General features: G+C 33.8%; 1 protein-coding gene across 1 annotated transcript in view; it reads left to right on the forward strand.

Moving 5' to 3' along the window:
• The window catches only part of LOC131051367 (uncharacterized), a 34911-nt gene extending 25565 nt beyond the window's left edge, over nucleotides 1–9346 (forward strand). The window contains exons 12-18 of the mRNA XM_057985856.2: nucleotides 815–920; nucleotides 1004–1139; nucleotides 6665–6732; nucleotides 6916–7080; nucleotides 7173–7245; nucleotides 7330–7436; nucleotides 8691–9346. Coding sequence (XP_057841839.2) covers nucleotides 815–920; nucleotides 1004–1139; nucleotides 6665–6732; nucleotides 6916–7080; nucleotides 7173–7245; nucleotides 7330–7388 — 607 coding nt within the window. The 3' untranslated portion in view covers nucleotides 7389–7436; nucleotides 8691–9346. The remainder of the gene's footprint in view (nucleotides 1–814; nucleotides 921–1003; nucleotides 1140–6664; nucleotides 6733–6915; nucleotides 7081–7172; nucleotides 7246–7329; nucleotides 7437–8690) is intronic.
• Nucleotides 9347–15750: the final 6404 nt, after the last annotated feature.

Below are 15750 nucleotides of genomic sequence, written 5' to 3' on the forward strand. Positions count from 1 at the left end.
TATGTAGTTCTTTAGCCAAAACCAATAACATTGATGCTATAAACTCTAAAATAATATATTTTCATCAACTTCAAATTTTTGGATGAGTCTGGTATTACTCGTCGTATGTGAAGGTTAACTCATCTATGTTCTTCTCAGTTTAAAACACTTGACATTTTTATTTCTCTGTAGATCCTCCTAATGCTGACAAGGACTATGGTTTTCCATGTCTGGTCATCCCATCTTGTGTAATTTTGCAGTTTGCTTACATATTACTCGTAGGCCTCGTAATCGCGCATGGCATTTATTTTTATAGGGGTAAAGTTGTCAAACCATCTGTTGTTTCTTTATCTGGCAGGGGATACTTAAGGATTCATTTAATGTACCATTGGACCTGTTGATTTATTTTGGTCATTTGGCAACACTATAATATATTTGGTTATTTAAGTTTCAGCTTCATTTCAAGCAATGCTTTGGCTGGCAATCGGTTTGCCTTTTCTGTGGACTAATTTTTCTATCATTTTTCACAATTTAGCTAAACACACCCATAAAATTAACAGGTCATAAAACTTCTTGTACTTTGTCATTCTAATTACAAAATGAAAATGAGTTGAAGTTGGGATCTATGAATAGACATCTAAATCTCAGGCTTAGACTTTTTGAAATATCTATGGAGTTTAAGAACACATTTACAAATATCAATATGATATTAGGGTCTTTTTCTGCATAAATTACTATTCCCATTTCATCAATAATTTGGTTTCTTATTGAATTGATACCAATAGATATACTATTATGAAGGGGATAAGGTATTTAACAGGATTTATCTTTGCAGGTTGCCAATAATGGATAAGTTCAAGGACATGGGAACTGTAGTAATGGGGAAAGTGGAGTCAGGCAGTATAAGAGTAGGAGACAGTTTGATTGTGATGCCAAATAAGGTGAGTTTCATTGTTTATACTGCATTTGAAGTCAGCTGTTCTTTGATGGTGGCTGATAAATAGCAGATTTATTTGTTAAACAGGCTCAAGTGAAAGTTGTGGCTGTGTACCGAGATAGTGGTGAAATAAGGCTTGCAAGGCCTGGAGAAAATATCCGGGTAAAATTAGCTGGTGTTGAAGAGGAGGATATCTCTACAGGCTTTGTCTTGTCTTCAATTTGTGAGTTGTTTTAGCTGATTGTTACAAACTACTGTTTTTAAGATCAATGCCTGTGAACGTGTCTGATCGTTTTATGGATTATGGGTTTTTCGTAGGTTTGTTCTGTTCTACTCGTGTATCCTGATTTAAAAAGTCGGGATGTTTCTTTTGTCTGTTTTGTTGTCAGGCAGTTGGTAAGATTTTATTTTAGCATGCATATGGCAACTGAGGTGTTATTCTAATTAGCTCTCATGTTAAAACATTCTCAGCATCCTTCAATTTATATATGAAACATTTGATCATGTAGTACTTTGATTCTCAATTTTGGAGCAAAGTTGAAATGATAATTAATTGTTGTATTAACAAAGGAGAGGAATACTCCTTATATAAGCAATTACAGAAGATCTTTCCATAACGGAAATGTTTGTGAAAACAAAATAGAAAGATTCTAAATACTGACTTACATAATAGAAAATGAATAAAAGCTAACTAAACAACTTAAATGACAAATATAAGCTAAATATTACAATATTTCTTTAATAATAAGTTACCGGTTCAAATGTTTGTGGGTTCAGGCAAAAGTTTTTTGGCCTTTGGGGTCGTGGGTTGGGTTCATCTGCATATATATATATATATAGAACTTTCACCAAATCTATATAAATTTTTTATTCATTATATTGTCGAATGAAAAATTCTATTGGAGGCGGCGAATGTCGAACCCGACCCGGACTTAGGTGTGAACCTAAACCCAGGCGGACATGGTTTCAAGCACGGGTTCAGGAGGGCCAAACCTGGTAACTCAGCTTTAATAACCTCCCTTAATGCTCATTCTACTAATTGCCATGTCTGCTGGTCTTTTGGCCATGAATGCATAGAAGGCTGGCCCCTTCTCTAAAAGCTCTGCAACATGAGCCTGCTGTTGATACCCTCCCTGGTTGGATTTTTGATCAGCCAATTGCTTTTTGCAGAACTTCGTCATGTTACCAAAATTACCACAAGAGTGACATCCTCCCACTAACTAGAGACATGAAAAACAAGATAAAAAACGAGATAAAAAACAGCTTCTTAAATGCCTTTGATTTTTGTTGATAAAAATTAAGAAAAAGTTGAAACCCACGATTTGTTTTAAAAAAAATTTGCAAAATTTCTGAATATCCATGGTTTTTTGGAAAATCACTTTAAACCTTTATAGTTTTGAAACCACAACAAAAATTGTCAAAAAAGACAAGTCAAAAACCCTCCACTGCTTTGGAGAAAAACAGCAACACCCACAATTTTGTAAAAAATCGTGCAAAAACTCAGTACTTTTGCTGAAACGACATTTGTCCTAGAAACCCTAGGCACAACCACAAAACACTGCAAAAAACTGATACCCCATGATTTTGATGAAAAAATTGTGCAAAAACCTCTTGCTGAAGCAAACCTAGGTCTGATTTAAAAATCAGAAAATTTGCAGAAATCAGCAGCAAGAAACCCAGCCGAATTGTAGGGCGAGAGGAGCCCTCTAATTAATCACCACGCGAAGTCATGATTTTGTGGAAAAATCGGCAAATCCTTGATCTCCAGTAGAAATAATCACAAATTTTATTCTATAAAAAATCTGCCAAAAAAACGCCACGATTTGTGTTAAACAAATCGATCAATCATCTTCTAGAAATTTCTAGGTAAATGGACCGTGAATTTTTAATTAAAAAATTCGCTAAAGAAAGAACCTATTCTATAATACCATGAAATGATAATTGTTTGTTGTATTAACAAAGGGAAGGAATATTCCTTATATAAGCAATTATAGAAGATCTTTCAATAACGAAAACAATCAAGAACTAAAAGACAGAATAGAAAGATTCTAAATACTGACTAACTTGTAGAATAGAAAGTTACTGAAAACTAACTAAACGACTTAAATGTATGATATTACTTTGATAATAAAAGTGACTTAACATGTTTTATTAAATAGGAGATGCATGTACATGGAACACTAGAACTCTATTGTATGCGAAAAATAATCACTAAGGTCTTGCTAGAAGTGTTGTAATTCAAACTTACCACCGGAAACTGTAAATATGAATGTGTGAGTTGGTGCTATGATCATCGGTCATCATGAAAACAAAATTTTGAAAATCTACCTTTTTAGTTAATATACTTTTGCAAAACTTTTTTTTTTTGAAACAACAGTTGATTATAGAGGTGGCAGAACATTTGTTTTGCATGTCAACAGTTTGGGACATTCCTAGATGTCTTGGGGATGCATGGTCATCACCAAGTATACCCCCCTTAAAACAAGGAACATCTTGGGACTGCCAAAAAGGAAAATTGAACATCCCCTTGATATGAGGAAAACAAGCATAAATAAGGTGTCATGACAGGGAGGGGACTGTGGAGGTGTGGCACATGGGTCTCTGCATTTTTTCTCTCAACCAAATATCTGGAATATTCAAGACAACACTAAAGGGTAGGTGATGCTATTCCATGGAGCACTGGAATCTAATTGTATGTGAAAAACATGGGAAAGGTTTTATCTTTGGAATTCAGACTCAGAACAGTGGCAATCATGTTTACATGTGGAGGTAGGTGGGATGCAGGTATCCTGTACCTGGTCTGGACTTCTAAAACATGGGTATGTCTGTGAGGGTGCATGCATATGCAGTTCAAGGGAGAAAGTTGTGAAGGGTAGTTAGTAACCCTAAAATTTGGGTACATGGTACACTTTGATTTGTTGTAAGTTTGTAACATTTATACTGAACCTGTGAAACTGGAAACACACGTCTTCATAAAACAATTTTGTATCCTAAATCCACGGTGTTTCTTTTTATGTATTTTTCCTCTAAGTGTCAGTTATGTATTATATTAAAAAAATCTATGTTACCTGTTTACTCAGTAAAACTCTCAGATCCAAGCTTGGCCTACTCTATTCTGGGTGCAGGCAAGGCACAGACTTTGGACCTGGATTTGACCGGGTACATCCATGGATGCAACCGGGCAAGATTGGCATTCAAATACCCCACCCAGAGCAAACCCTCTGCAAATTGCAACTTTTTTGCTTGTTCTTTGCACTAATTTTTTGTTTTTGTCATAACATTTCACAGAAATAATTTTCTCTGTTAATTGTGAGAGACCTGTACAAATGGTGCTGTTACAGTTAGGAAGCTTAGAAGAATGTGGTAGGAAGGCCAGAATTCCATGGGTTCTCCTGTTCCTACTTTTTTTGTGAGAAAATGATGGTGCATTAGTGCTGGTGTTATTATTGTCGGTGCTGCAGCTGTTTTACGTTTGTATTCATATAGCTTGTGGGGGATTTTTAATGTTTATGGTTTGTTGTTTTATAGGCTGCTGCATCTTTCTATAGAAAACAACTTTTGCTGGTTCCACTTAAATAAAAACAAGATATGCTTTACTTTTTTACACCTTTTAAGTGTCCACTGCATTTGCAATTCACATTTATTAAAAGGTTGTAAATGTTAATTGTTTACAATGCATTGCATTTAATTATTTGTTCAGCCTTTTTAAGTATATATATTTCTGCTTCTGAGGTTACATCTATATTTTTGGTTTTATTTTAACTCCAAAGTTAAATATATAATAATATATGCTTGATCTTATTAAATTTATATTGTAACTCATACCAGTAATATATGATATGTATGTCATGTGGTTATCTGGAGTTAATTCTTGTTTTTTGGCTACAATATGCATACCTGAACTAATATTTCTCTTTTGGATCACAAGTGGGATGTCATGCTAAAAAATAACTAATCTATCATCTAGTTTTAGATATCTTGTTGACGAATACAATTACTTGATCCATACAGTTGGATGTATAATTATATGTCTGGTGAGCGCCTCTATCAAAAAACAAGGAAAAGCTCAAGGATACCAAAAAAGATATTTAAATGTACCCTGGATGTGGAAAAAAATTTAGGAAAAAGGTGACATGGGGGGACATCCTCTTTGTGTCCAATAGCATCTTGCACATTCAAGACAGCATCAAAGAGCATGGGATGTGTTCTCATGGAACATCGGGACATTATTGTATGTGAAAAAAAATAGCAAAGGCTATTTTAGAATTGTTGGAATTCAAACTGAGAAAACTTGAAGTGGTAGTATGAATATGTGATTGTTATAATATGATTATCAACGATCATGGTAATAAAGTGTACATATATTCTCTTCAAATAAAAACAGTCGATGTGGGATGGAAAGAAGTTCTTGGTGGGTCCCCAACAGATTGTGTCCTGAAATTCTACCCTTGTGACAAGGAGCATCTTGAAATATTGAAACCTCTGCTGGATTTGTGGAAAAAAGGCAATGCAAGGGGGAATCCTCTTCGTGCCCCTATCTCATCATTATAAGTGGACAGACCCAAAGGGTAGGGATTGTGTTGCGCACTGGAGCAGTGACAACCAAGGTTACATGTTCAAGTGGTTTGGATATGAAGTGTGCACGCTTCCAAATTTTGGGTACACAGTAAATCTACTGAAACATCAAACTTGTGAAAGTTGAGACAGATTTCTTCACACATTATATTGAGCATGGATGTGAGGGTGAAGGGTTATGCAATGTTCTATATACATTTCAATGGATAATTCTAATGAAAGGATATTTAAAATATAATCAATGGTTGGACCTTTGTATGCTGCAAACCGTTTTTAGAATTAACAATATGATGTGTAAAATTGTCTTCATAGAAGAGCCTGTGATGAAAATGGTTTGATTAGGAACAAAAATGAATTGAAATTTTTCCTTCCAAAAGCAAATTTCTTTGTATGAACTATGAAGTGTGGAACTTCTTTGCCCTTAAGAATGCTATTTATAGAACATAAATTGCTACATGAGTTCATACACGATTCAAGAGATTTGAGTGTGGAAACATGCACAGTTTATTTTGGTAGATCCAACATATTTCAAAGTTAGTCATTATTGTCATATAATAAGTTTCTTCTGAGGATTATTTGTGTAATCGTAAATGCAATTACCAATCTATGTTAAACAGACAGTATCTTTTACTAAAATGGTTTGATTAGGAACAAAAATGAATTGAAATTTTTCCTATCAAAAGCAAATTTCTTTGTATGAAGTGTGGAACTTCTTTGCCCTTATGAATGTTATTTATAGAATATAAATCGCTACATGAGTTCATACACGATTCAAGAGATTTGAGTGTTGGAAACTTGCACAGTTTATTTTGGTAGATCCAACATATTTCAAAGTTAGTCATTATTGTCATATAATAAGTTTCTTCTGAGGATTATTTGTGTAATCGTAAATGCAATTACCAATCTATGTTAAACAGACAGTATCTTTTACTGAAGAGCGTGTTAACAATTTTTTCATTCCATAAAATTTTATAACTTATCATTTTTCTTTTGAAGCCCACTATGATATGTGTCACATCTGTCATAATTTTGTTTCCTTTTGGATCTTTTCTCCATTAAGAAGCATACTAGGGAATTGCGTTGGAAGGATTTTTTTTTATAAGTAGTTTCTATAAGAGTATATTGTATGGATGGTGAATTTATTTTTTTAAAAGACATGGTTGGATTTTGCAGCAAGACCCATCCCTTCTGTTGTCGAGTTTGATGCTCAATTACAGATACTAGAACTACTGGACCATAAGGTACACAGATTTTTATATAATTTACTTTTATACATTATAAATATTTATATTTTTATCTGTTTATGTCAATGAAATTTTTGTTCTGTTGTGTTTACTATCATTGACTTATGTTTGTTGTTCAATGAATTCTATGCTGATTTTATAGTTGTCTCAGTCTAGTATTTCGAAATAATGATTTTCCAGGCAATATTCACTCCTGGATATAAAGCTGTATTGCATATACACTCCATCGTGGAGGAATGTGAGATTATGGAATTGTTACATCAAATTGATCAAAAAACTAAAAAACCGATCAAGAAGAAGGTCCTTTTTGTTAAAAGTGGTTCGGTTGTGGTGTGCCGTGTTCAGGTACTTAATTTTTCAGTCAAACAGCATGTTATTTATTACCATTTCTATAATTCTGGTTATTATTTTAACATTTTTTATCATCAAACTTTTAGGTCAATGATTCAATTTGTGTTGAAAAGTTTTCTGATGTTCCACAACTTGGAAGGTTTACACTCCGTGATGAAGGTAAGTCAAACGGCAGGTTTTGTAGATTACTATTTAAGTACACAGAGTAGTTCTGAAGTGTATTAATTGTGTTGTTAATTGCAGGTAGAACAGTTGCAATCGGGAAAATAGTGAATCTACCAAAAGTTGCAACTCAGGAATAACGGGGTATCATTTGATGAGATGACATCCCTCGATAATGATTGTCTGTGGTAATATGTTTTCTACATTGTTTATCCTGAAGTATGTGATGAGTAATCAAATCTTCTGCATGAAAGATTCCAAAATTAAAAGTGCATTTGTATATTTTATAAGAAATAATTACTATATGCATTCGAATTCTGTATTATCTTTTTGTTGTGTATTTTCAGCTAAATATCTCTGCAAATCTATTGAATATGTGTAGTTATTTTTTCGATTGATGGTAAAAGGTGGGTTTGAAATGACCCCAAAGCCTCATTTAAATAAAATAAGAGATCTATCCTTGAAGTTCATCAGACAGCAAAAGAACATTCCCAGGGGGCTGAAAACAGCCAACAACACTCAAATCATAAACCAGGAAGGGCAAGAGCAACAGAAGATCAACCATCTCAAGGCAGATTGAAACGTACATCGCCAGGGGGCTGAAAACAACCAACAACACTCATATCAAAACACAGGAAGGGCGAGAGAAACAAAAGACCAACCATGTCAAGGCAGTTTGAAACCTACATCAACTGGGGGCTGAAAACAGCCAACGACACTTAATTCGACACCTAGGATGCGCTAGAGCAACAAAAGACCAGCCATCTCAAGGCAGGTTGAAAAGTGCCAATCCATTTTTTTTAATCCAAACTAGGAGAGTCTGGCTGCTGGAGCTCATCGATAGTTTGTTCAACTGAAGTCTCTTCAACCTGATCTAAGATGATCGGACCCCTCCCAGCTGCCTCTGAAACATGCTCAACTTTGCCAAGTGGGACACAAATCGAGGAAGGATCACCTGTAGCACCAACATTTGGCAAAGACTTCACCTTGTTCTGAGGATTGAAGGACACCTTGTTATCTTTTTTCTTCCAAGATTAGTAGGAATGTGTAGTTCCTTGCAGTTGATTATATATTATTCCCCCCCCTGACCAAATTTGGAAGGTTCATTTTGATAAAATGCCAAGATTTTGAGTGTTACCAATTTTGAATTATATTATTATAATCATGGTTATGCTTAGTTTTTCCTTAATTGAATTTGACGTGTATGTACATTCTCTTGTTCCTAACCAAACATATCCTTTTAGCTTAATAGGAAATGCAGTATTTTACAGCATTTCCTAGATGCACATCAAATTTTTAGGGTGTGGAGTGTAAATGGGAGCATTAGATAGAATGTATTTGGAATTGAAAGGAAAAAAATGTTCATTTGTTTTCTGTGCTTTGAGTTTGCAACACTATTATTATTAATTTATTTCTTACTGTGATTTGACATGTTCGTGCAGGAATCATGCACCATGAGGGATATGCCTAGATGGCACTCTGCACAGATGTCTCAGTTAATTTGCAAGTCACTATGACATTCAGGTTAAAGGCCAATATAATGACGGTTATTCTACATGGTCTGAACAGCAGAAAGGAACAGTGCATAATGGGGGGATTGATAAAGCTTGCATTGGGTCACGTATTAATGATTAGAAACCTAGATTGCTTGCCTTTTTTTAATTTGTAATCATTGTTGCAAGCATCAGCTATGGGATGCCCTGGGGCTTAGAGAGAAAAATACATCTTTTATAGATATGATCAAGAACACAAAGACCATCCATAATGTGCCATTATTTGCGGTTTATGGCATCTTCCTTGTTTCTGTCGTCTATTTGCTCTAGAGGGGCAGTTATTTGTTTGAGATTATCTTTTATACTCGAAAAGACTTTTTTGAGTGGTTTGGTCAAATATAATTATTGCAGTAGGGTAAATTGTTTCTTCTATTTGTCTATGAAGTGAGAAAAGCCAAAATGATTGGCATTTTTTTGGTGGTTTGAAAGTGTTTTTGATCTAGCTACTGTAAGCTTGCATGTAAACATGATTCACATTTTCAAATCTTCCGAACATATTTGTAATAAATTCTCATTGGTTATATATTGGAAGGTTGTTCACAAGACTTATCTCTTTATAAAACATGTTCCTTGTCTCTGTCGTCTATTGCCTCTATAAGGGCAGTTATTTGTATGAGATTATCTTTATACTCAAAAGACTTCTTTGAGTGGGTTGGTCAAATATAATTATTGCAGTATGGTAAAATGTTTCTGCTATTTGCCTATGAAGTGAAGCCAAAATCATTGGCAGTTTTTTGGGGGTCTGAAAGTGATCTAGCTACTGTAAGCTTGTATGTAAACATGAGTTGCATTTTCAAATCTTCCGAACATATTTTTAATAAACTCTCATTGGTTATATATTGGAAGGTGTTCACAAGACTTCTCTTTATAAAACATATTAGGTGTGACATGCATGTCGTGGCTGAGTCCCTAATGTTTGTTCTCCATCTTCTTTTCTTTATAGATTCATTCTAGATGAAAATATCAAATAGAAATCTTGTGCTCATCAAATATACTCAGATTATAGCACCATAATTTATCAAAACTAAGAGATAATCCCAACAATTGTACGAGGGGCTAAACCGAAGGTAAAAAGTACTTTAGGGTGCACACACGACAGCATGATCTATCAAAAAGCGAATTAGAGATTATTCCTATAACTCTCCACAAAGACAAATCCAATACTAATAGAGAGGCTCTATTTACTGTTAGTGCCTGTTTTGACTTCAAAACTTTGGCTTATATAATGTTTTGACTATTACATATGTAAAAGTTAACATTTGACATCTTGTTTGATCTGTTGACCTGTACCGATATGATGATTTGGTTATTGGGCTTTTGTGATGTACCGACTTCATTGATATTGGTTTGTTTTGTAGCTATATTTCATGTTATTGATAAGGTGTTTTTGTTCTCTGGGTTGTGGTGGTCCTTATGGTTGATAGCTTGCTTGACAATGTAGTTACTCTTCATTGTTAATTTTGATATTTCCTGGAAGATTTCTAGATCTTTTGATATCTGCAAATCGGTCCTTTTGAGATGATTAGTGACTCTCTTTGAACCTGGACTTTTTCACGGGTGTTTAGTGATGGGTGTTTTATTGCTAGTATTGGGATTTTTTTGGTTTCATTACTTCTTTACTTGGGTCACATTTTTGAGATCAATGCTTGAGTTGACTGATTTACACGGTGCACACTACCATGGTTGCCATATTTCCTAGTTCTCGTGTATTGTTCTTTTGATCGTAGGGGTGGGTTTTCACGGCGGTTTTACTTTTACTCTGTAGATTGGGCATGTCTATTGGGCATGTTCTACTAAAGTTAATAGGGTTTCATATATTTTAGGTCAACGATGACATGGCTCGGTAAGGGTGGAACCTTCCCTGTGTAATGTGTTCTTAAAACATCTTTTTAATAGAAGGTTATAATGTTATATCATGTTTGCAATGTATTGCATCTTTGAAATCCTTAGGTTTAGCTTAAAATGTTTGAAACTAGAGGATCTTTTTTAAGCTCTTCATTGCAACATGTTTAGATCTTTGGTGCCTTACGGTTTAATTGCCATTCTATTCTCTTGCCTTACAATTTAATGAGTTTTCATTTAATGCTTAAAACATTATGTTTTATAAGTATTATATATTCTTGGAAGTAAAAAAACAACCCCAACATAAATACCTTTGGCAAATAAATACAAAAGCAACAATTTATATAAAAAGTTACGATAGAAATGTGTAGCGGTTTAACTAATAGGAAAAAATAATAAATGTGTAGTGTGTAGTTGATATGGAAAAGATTTGTGATGGATGAATGTTACTCATTTTTTGAATTGGGACTTGAAATAAACAAAATAAGATGATTGCTTTCTAAATTTTGATTTTGTACACGAGCTTGGGTCAATCTTGAAGTTGTCGATTTAATATCTATATATAAATCTTTTGCCTAAATGGTGTGTTTATGATCTTGATGTCTAGATCTTCTATACCTACTAAACATATTTCATATGGGCTTGTAACTTACAATAAAAGGCTTTCTATTGTTGAGGAGCATCATTGGAACTTGTTATGCTACACATGTGAAACCCTAACATAGGTCAAGTTTGCACCTATGGTTTTGGAACTATACCAAGGTATTTTGATTCAAAGTTAATGAATGCAATATGTTATGTCGAGATGTTTGTGATGGTCAATTTGAGATTAGGGTTAATAAGAGTGCAAAACCATCTAAAATCAACTTACGATGCCTACACAGTGGTGTGAAGTAAATGATAAAAGTGTAAGATGGGCACTTTTTGCCTTTACAATTGTTTTTGACTAAGAAAACGACAAAACAAGGGTATTGACCCTTAATACAATAGCTTGTAGGTGGCAAGAGAGAGAACAAAACATAGGTGCAATCCTCGAACAAAATAAGGTCGAACAAGCCAAGAGAAGAAACCTGTCAAACCAGCAACAACCCAAAACCAAAATCAAGGATGGGGAGAAGATTTACCTTTTTGCCTTTGACAAACTATTGTCCAGACAATATTGCCATTAAGACCATCCAAAGAAGGATCAAGTGGGGAGGGCTCTGTAGGGTTTCTATCAACAACAACAATAGGTTGTTGCAACAAAACAACATCAGGAGCAGATTTGACGAGAGTAGATCGAAGTTGCAAAATAGGTGCAACATGAGTTGGATACTTAGGGACGAAAGAGGCCACAATAATAGCAATGAGAGGGTTGACAACAAATTCAACAACAATTACCTTTACAATTGTTAATGTTTGTAGTTGTTCTTTATTTGTCTATTATAATTATTAAAAAGTTATACAAGTTGAAAATTATAATCTTAATATATTTTTGGTTTTTATTTTCATCCTTTCTCCAAGCATGTGTAACAACAAGAAGCATTTGAGATTTAGTTTACATCAAATGTATGTTTTGAAATGAGCATATGGAAATCTAATGTTTATCACTAATACTTAATGATATATGATTACAGTTTTTATTTCAATGTATATGATGATGTTTATGTAATTCGCTAACTACTATTGTGGTTGCTAAGTGGGATGTAGGACGATCCACCTTGCTGTCTAGGATAGAGAGGGAGAACGTTGCTAAGTGGGATGTAGGACGATCCACCCTGCCGTCTCGTCTAGGATAGAGAGGGAGAATGTTGCTAAGTGGGATGTAGGACGATCCACCCTGCCGTCTAGGATAGAGAGGGAGAACGTTGCCAAGAGAGAGATATAGACGCAATGAACAGACGAGCGATGTCATCTAGGTTTCTTTACATACACACATAGGTTCAAGTCATCATTGTCTTGTGGTTGAGTTATCAATTTGAATACTGTGTCACTTCAAATAAGGTGTCATGTATATAATCATAGTGGGATTAAATCCCATGTGGCATAATTGCCAAAGTTGTGTTATTTTGTCTTTGTGCTTAGCCGATTGTAAACGACTTCTTATAACCTTGCATTTAATTGCATATATGTAATTGAATTATGTTTTCCTTAAGGCCGATATCAACAAGCTTGGTATCTATTGTGTTAATGTTACTGCTATATTGTGTATCTAAGTGGATAATATGAATAGAGTTCAAAGCCACAAGCTTATTTTTGTCGCATTCTTAAATATGAATAGAGTTCAAATTGTGGATATATACACTTTGAAAGTCACATTATTTGGTACAATGAGAAAGGAGATATTAAACTCCTAACTTTGTAATTCCATACTTTAAATTGTTGTGTGGTTGGAAGCACCGCATGCTCTCAACTTGCTCATTTTGGGACCTAGGAGACCAGAAAATGTGGTAGGCATTGCATAGTATCTCATTTTCACTTGATGCAATTTTCAAGAAAAAAAAAATAGGGTGGTTACTACAAAAAGCAGATGTAACATTTGCAGCTCCTATACTCAAAAATTGAATATTCACAACCAAGCTTAAATAGAAGATTCAAAATCAATTGCAAATCTTCTTTATCAAGGTTGCAAGCACTTCATTCCCGTTAAATAATGCCTCTTTATTTTGGATGGGCATATGCTTATGAAAGCTCGATAGGGGCCACTATTGGTATATACATTTTGATATTACACTGTTTTATTTTCATTATGCAATGTGATAGGTACTATTGGTATCTACATTTTGATATGAAATTGTTTTATTTTCATTATGCAAGGTGATAGGTACTTCAAGAAACTGTTTTTCATTATTTCATTTGGCATATTGATTTTGGAGAAGAGATTGAGAGAGCTTGGGGAGGAGACTCTATTGTCTGGCAATAATATATACTTTTCACGTTGCATTTTCATGGGAGAGAGATGTATCTCTCAAATTGTTTCTTGTTTGATATTCAAATATGCTTGTAGGAGTGAGTAATTTTTCTCATGTTTCCATTCTTTCCTTTGCTTAGTTCTTGAAAACCGTATTTTGCTTTCATTTTGGCAATGGTGTTTGAAAGTTTGACAGAGCAAAACAAAGCTATTTTGAGGTGCGATAAGTCTATTAAAGATCAAAGGATAGAAATAGGAGGTTGGCAGCTTTGAGTCTTTTATAGCTACGTACAATGTTTTAATCCCCAAGCATGTGCTTATTTCGATATTATTCTCTATTTTCAACAATAGTTTGCTATTATAAAAGATGTATTTGCTTTTATTTATATGAAAAGAGAGTGTAGTAGCATTAATGCTTTTTGTTATTACGAGTTAAAGAGATTTTAGTTTATTCATACTCAAAAAATAAGCCTAATAGTATATAGACACTTCAGTAAAGAGGTTTTAGTTTATTCATACACGTGTAAGTCTGTAACCTCATAAACAAAGGAGTAAACTCTTAATTTTGTAAAGAGATTTTAGTTTATTCATACAAAAAAAATAAGCCTAAGGATATATAGACTCTTCATTCATGTCTTTATTATGAGTAAGTTCTTTTAAGAACAACCTAAAAGTCCTATTGGTTTTATCACTTTGTCATATTGAAAAAGTATTATTATATCTTATCATACTATGAGCTTATTAACACATGGTCTTTCATGAGTTCACATGTATTCATAAATATGCAAGGGGATGTACATTGTTCAAGACATATTCTTAATAAAGAATTATATATGTTGTAAACCCTTTGAGTTCCTGGATGATTATGAACTCTATGAGTCATATGGACTATTAAAGCTGAAATCATGCAATAAACTAGTTTTCAAACTAGGTCAAATAAAGAATATAGAAGTTGGATTTAAACAATAAGCCTTTTATCCTCACTAGGTGCATTATAACTCACCAAGTCACAAATATGTGAAGAGTGATAGTTCTCACACGTACCTCAACTATAAAAAAGTTATGTTGTTGTGATAAATTTATCTCTTAAAGATACTTGTTTGTCCTTATGTCATGGGAACTAGTGGTAGTTGCCTAGAGACAATGGATGCGAATATGCATGACTAGAGGTTCCATATTAACTCTTGATTTCTTTTTGAGTCACATGAATTTGAAATGGTTGGATGACTGTAGTACTCTAAGTCGAGTAGGGGTGTGTGAACATTTAATATCACTTTTTTTATGTGTTATTTATATGAATGTTTGGCCAAAGTGACACAAATTCTGCTTGAGTATAGTTGGCTCACTCTGTTTGAGTTGCATAATCCAGTCAAGTTGGTCATACATAGTTAGAAGAAAGTCTAAAGTTGTATGGTCAATTATAACTATGTAGGACATCACACTAGACTTAGATGGTATAAATTGACCAATTCCCTTGTTTATACCCTTGTGAAGGGTAGGGTTGAGAAGGAACCATTGGTTTGTGGTTGGAGAAAAAACAATTGGGTGACTCTTTCCCTCCAATAGAGAACTCACTGAGGTTTAATATTCAGATTAGTTTAATCTAGACATTAATAGACTAAACTCTACCACTTGCTATGTATTTCATTTGCTTAATTTGAAAGTATGTTACTACTTGAAAATAAAGTAATATGTTTAATTCTTGTTGAGAAATAGCTATTTTTGTGTATATTATGTTATGCAACGATCACATTGACATACATTGAAAAAAATATTTGAAAATAAGAAATATTTCATATGGTAAATTACATTCATGTTTTTACTTTACCTTCATTGAAAATTCAATTATTTTTCCTATGTTAAGTAGAGTGAATTGTTACAAATATTTGTAAATATTCAATTTACAATTCAAGATGCAAGTTATATTCAAGGTTATCTTTTCTTTCAAGTATGTTTTATTTCTTAATATAATAAATCTGATTATTGTCTGGTATGTTGCAGATGGAGAAAGAGCATTTATAAATTTCGATGATCTTCCTTCATTTCACCGATCGATATATATATGCAAACATAGGAGATCAAGCAATACCTTGACCGGTCATGTCTATTAGACATGACCGATCAAGATATTACTTGATCGTGCCTCTTCAAACCGATAATCGGTGTGTATGCATTTAATCATTAAACCCGATACTTAATCGGTGTGTAAGCATTTAC

Source organism: Cryptomeria japonica, chromosome 11, assembly GCF_030272615.1.
Source record: "Cryptomeria japonica chromosome 11, Sugi_1.0, whole genome shotgun sequence".
In the NCBI taxonomy this organism is placed as follows: Eukaryota; Viridiplantae; Streptophyta; class Pinopsida; order Cupressales; family Cupressaceae; genus Cryptomeria; species Cryptomeria japonica.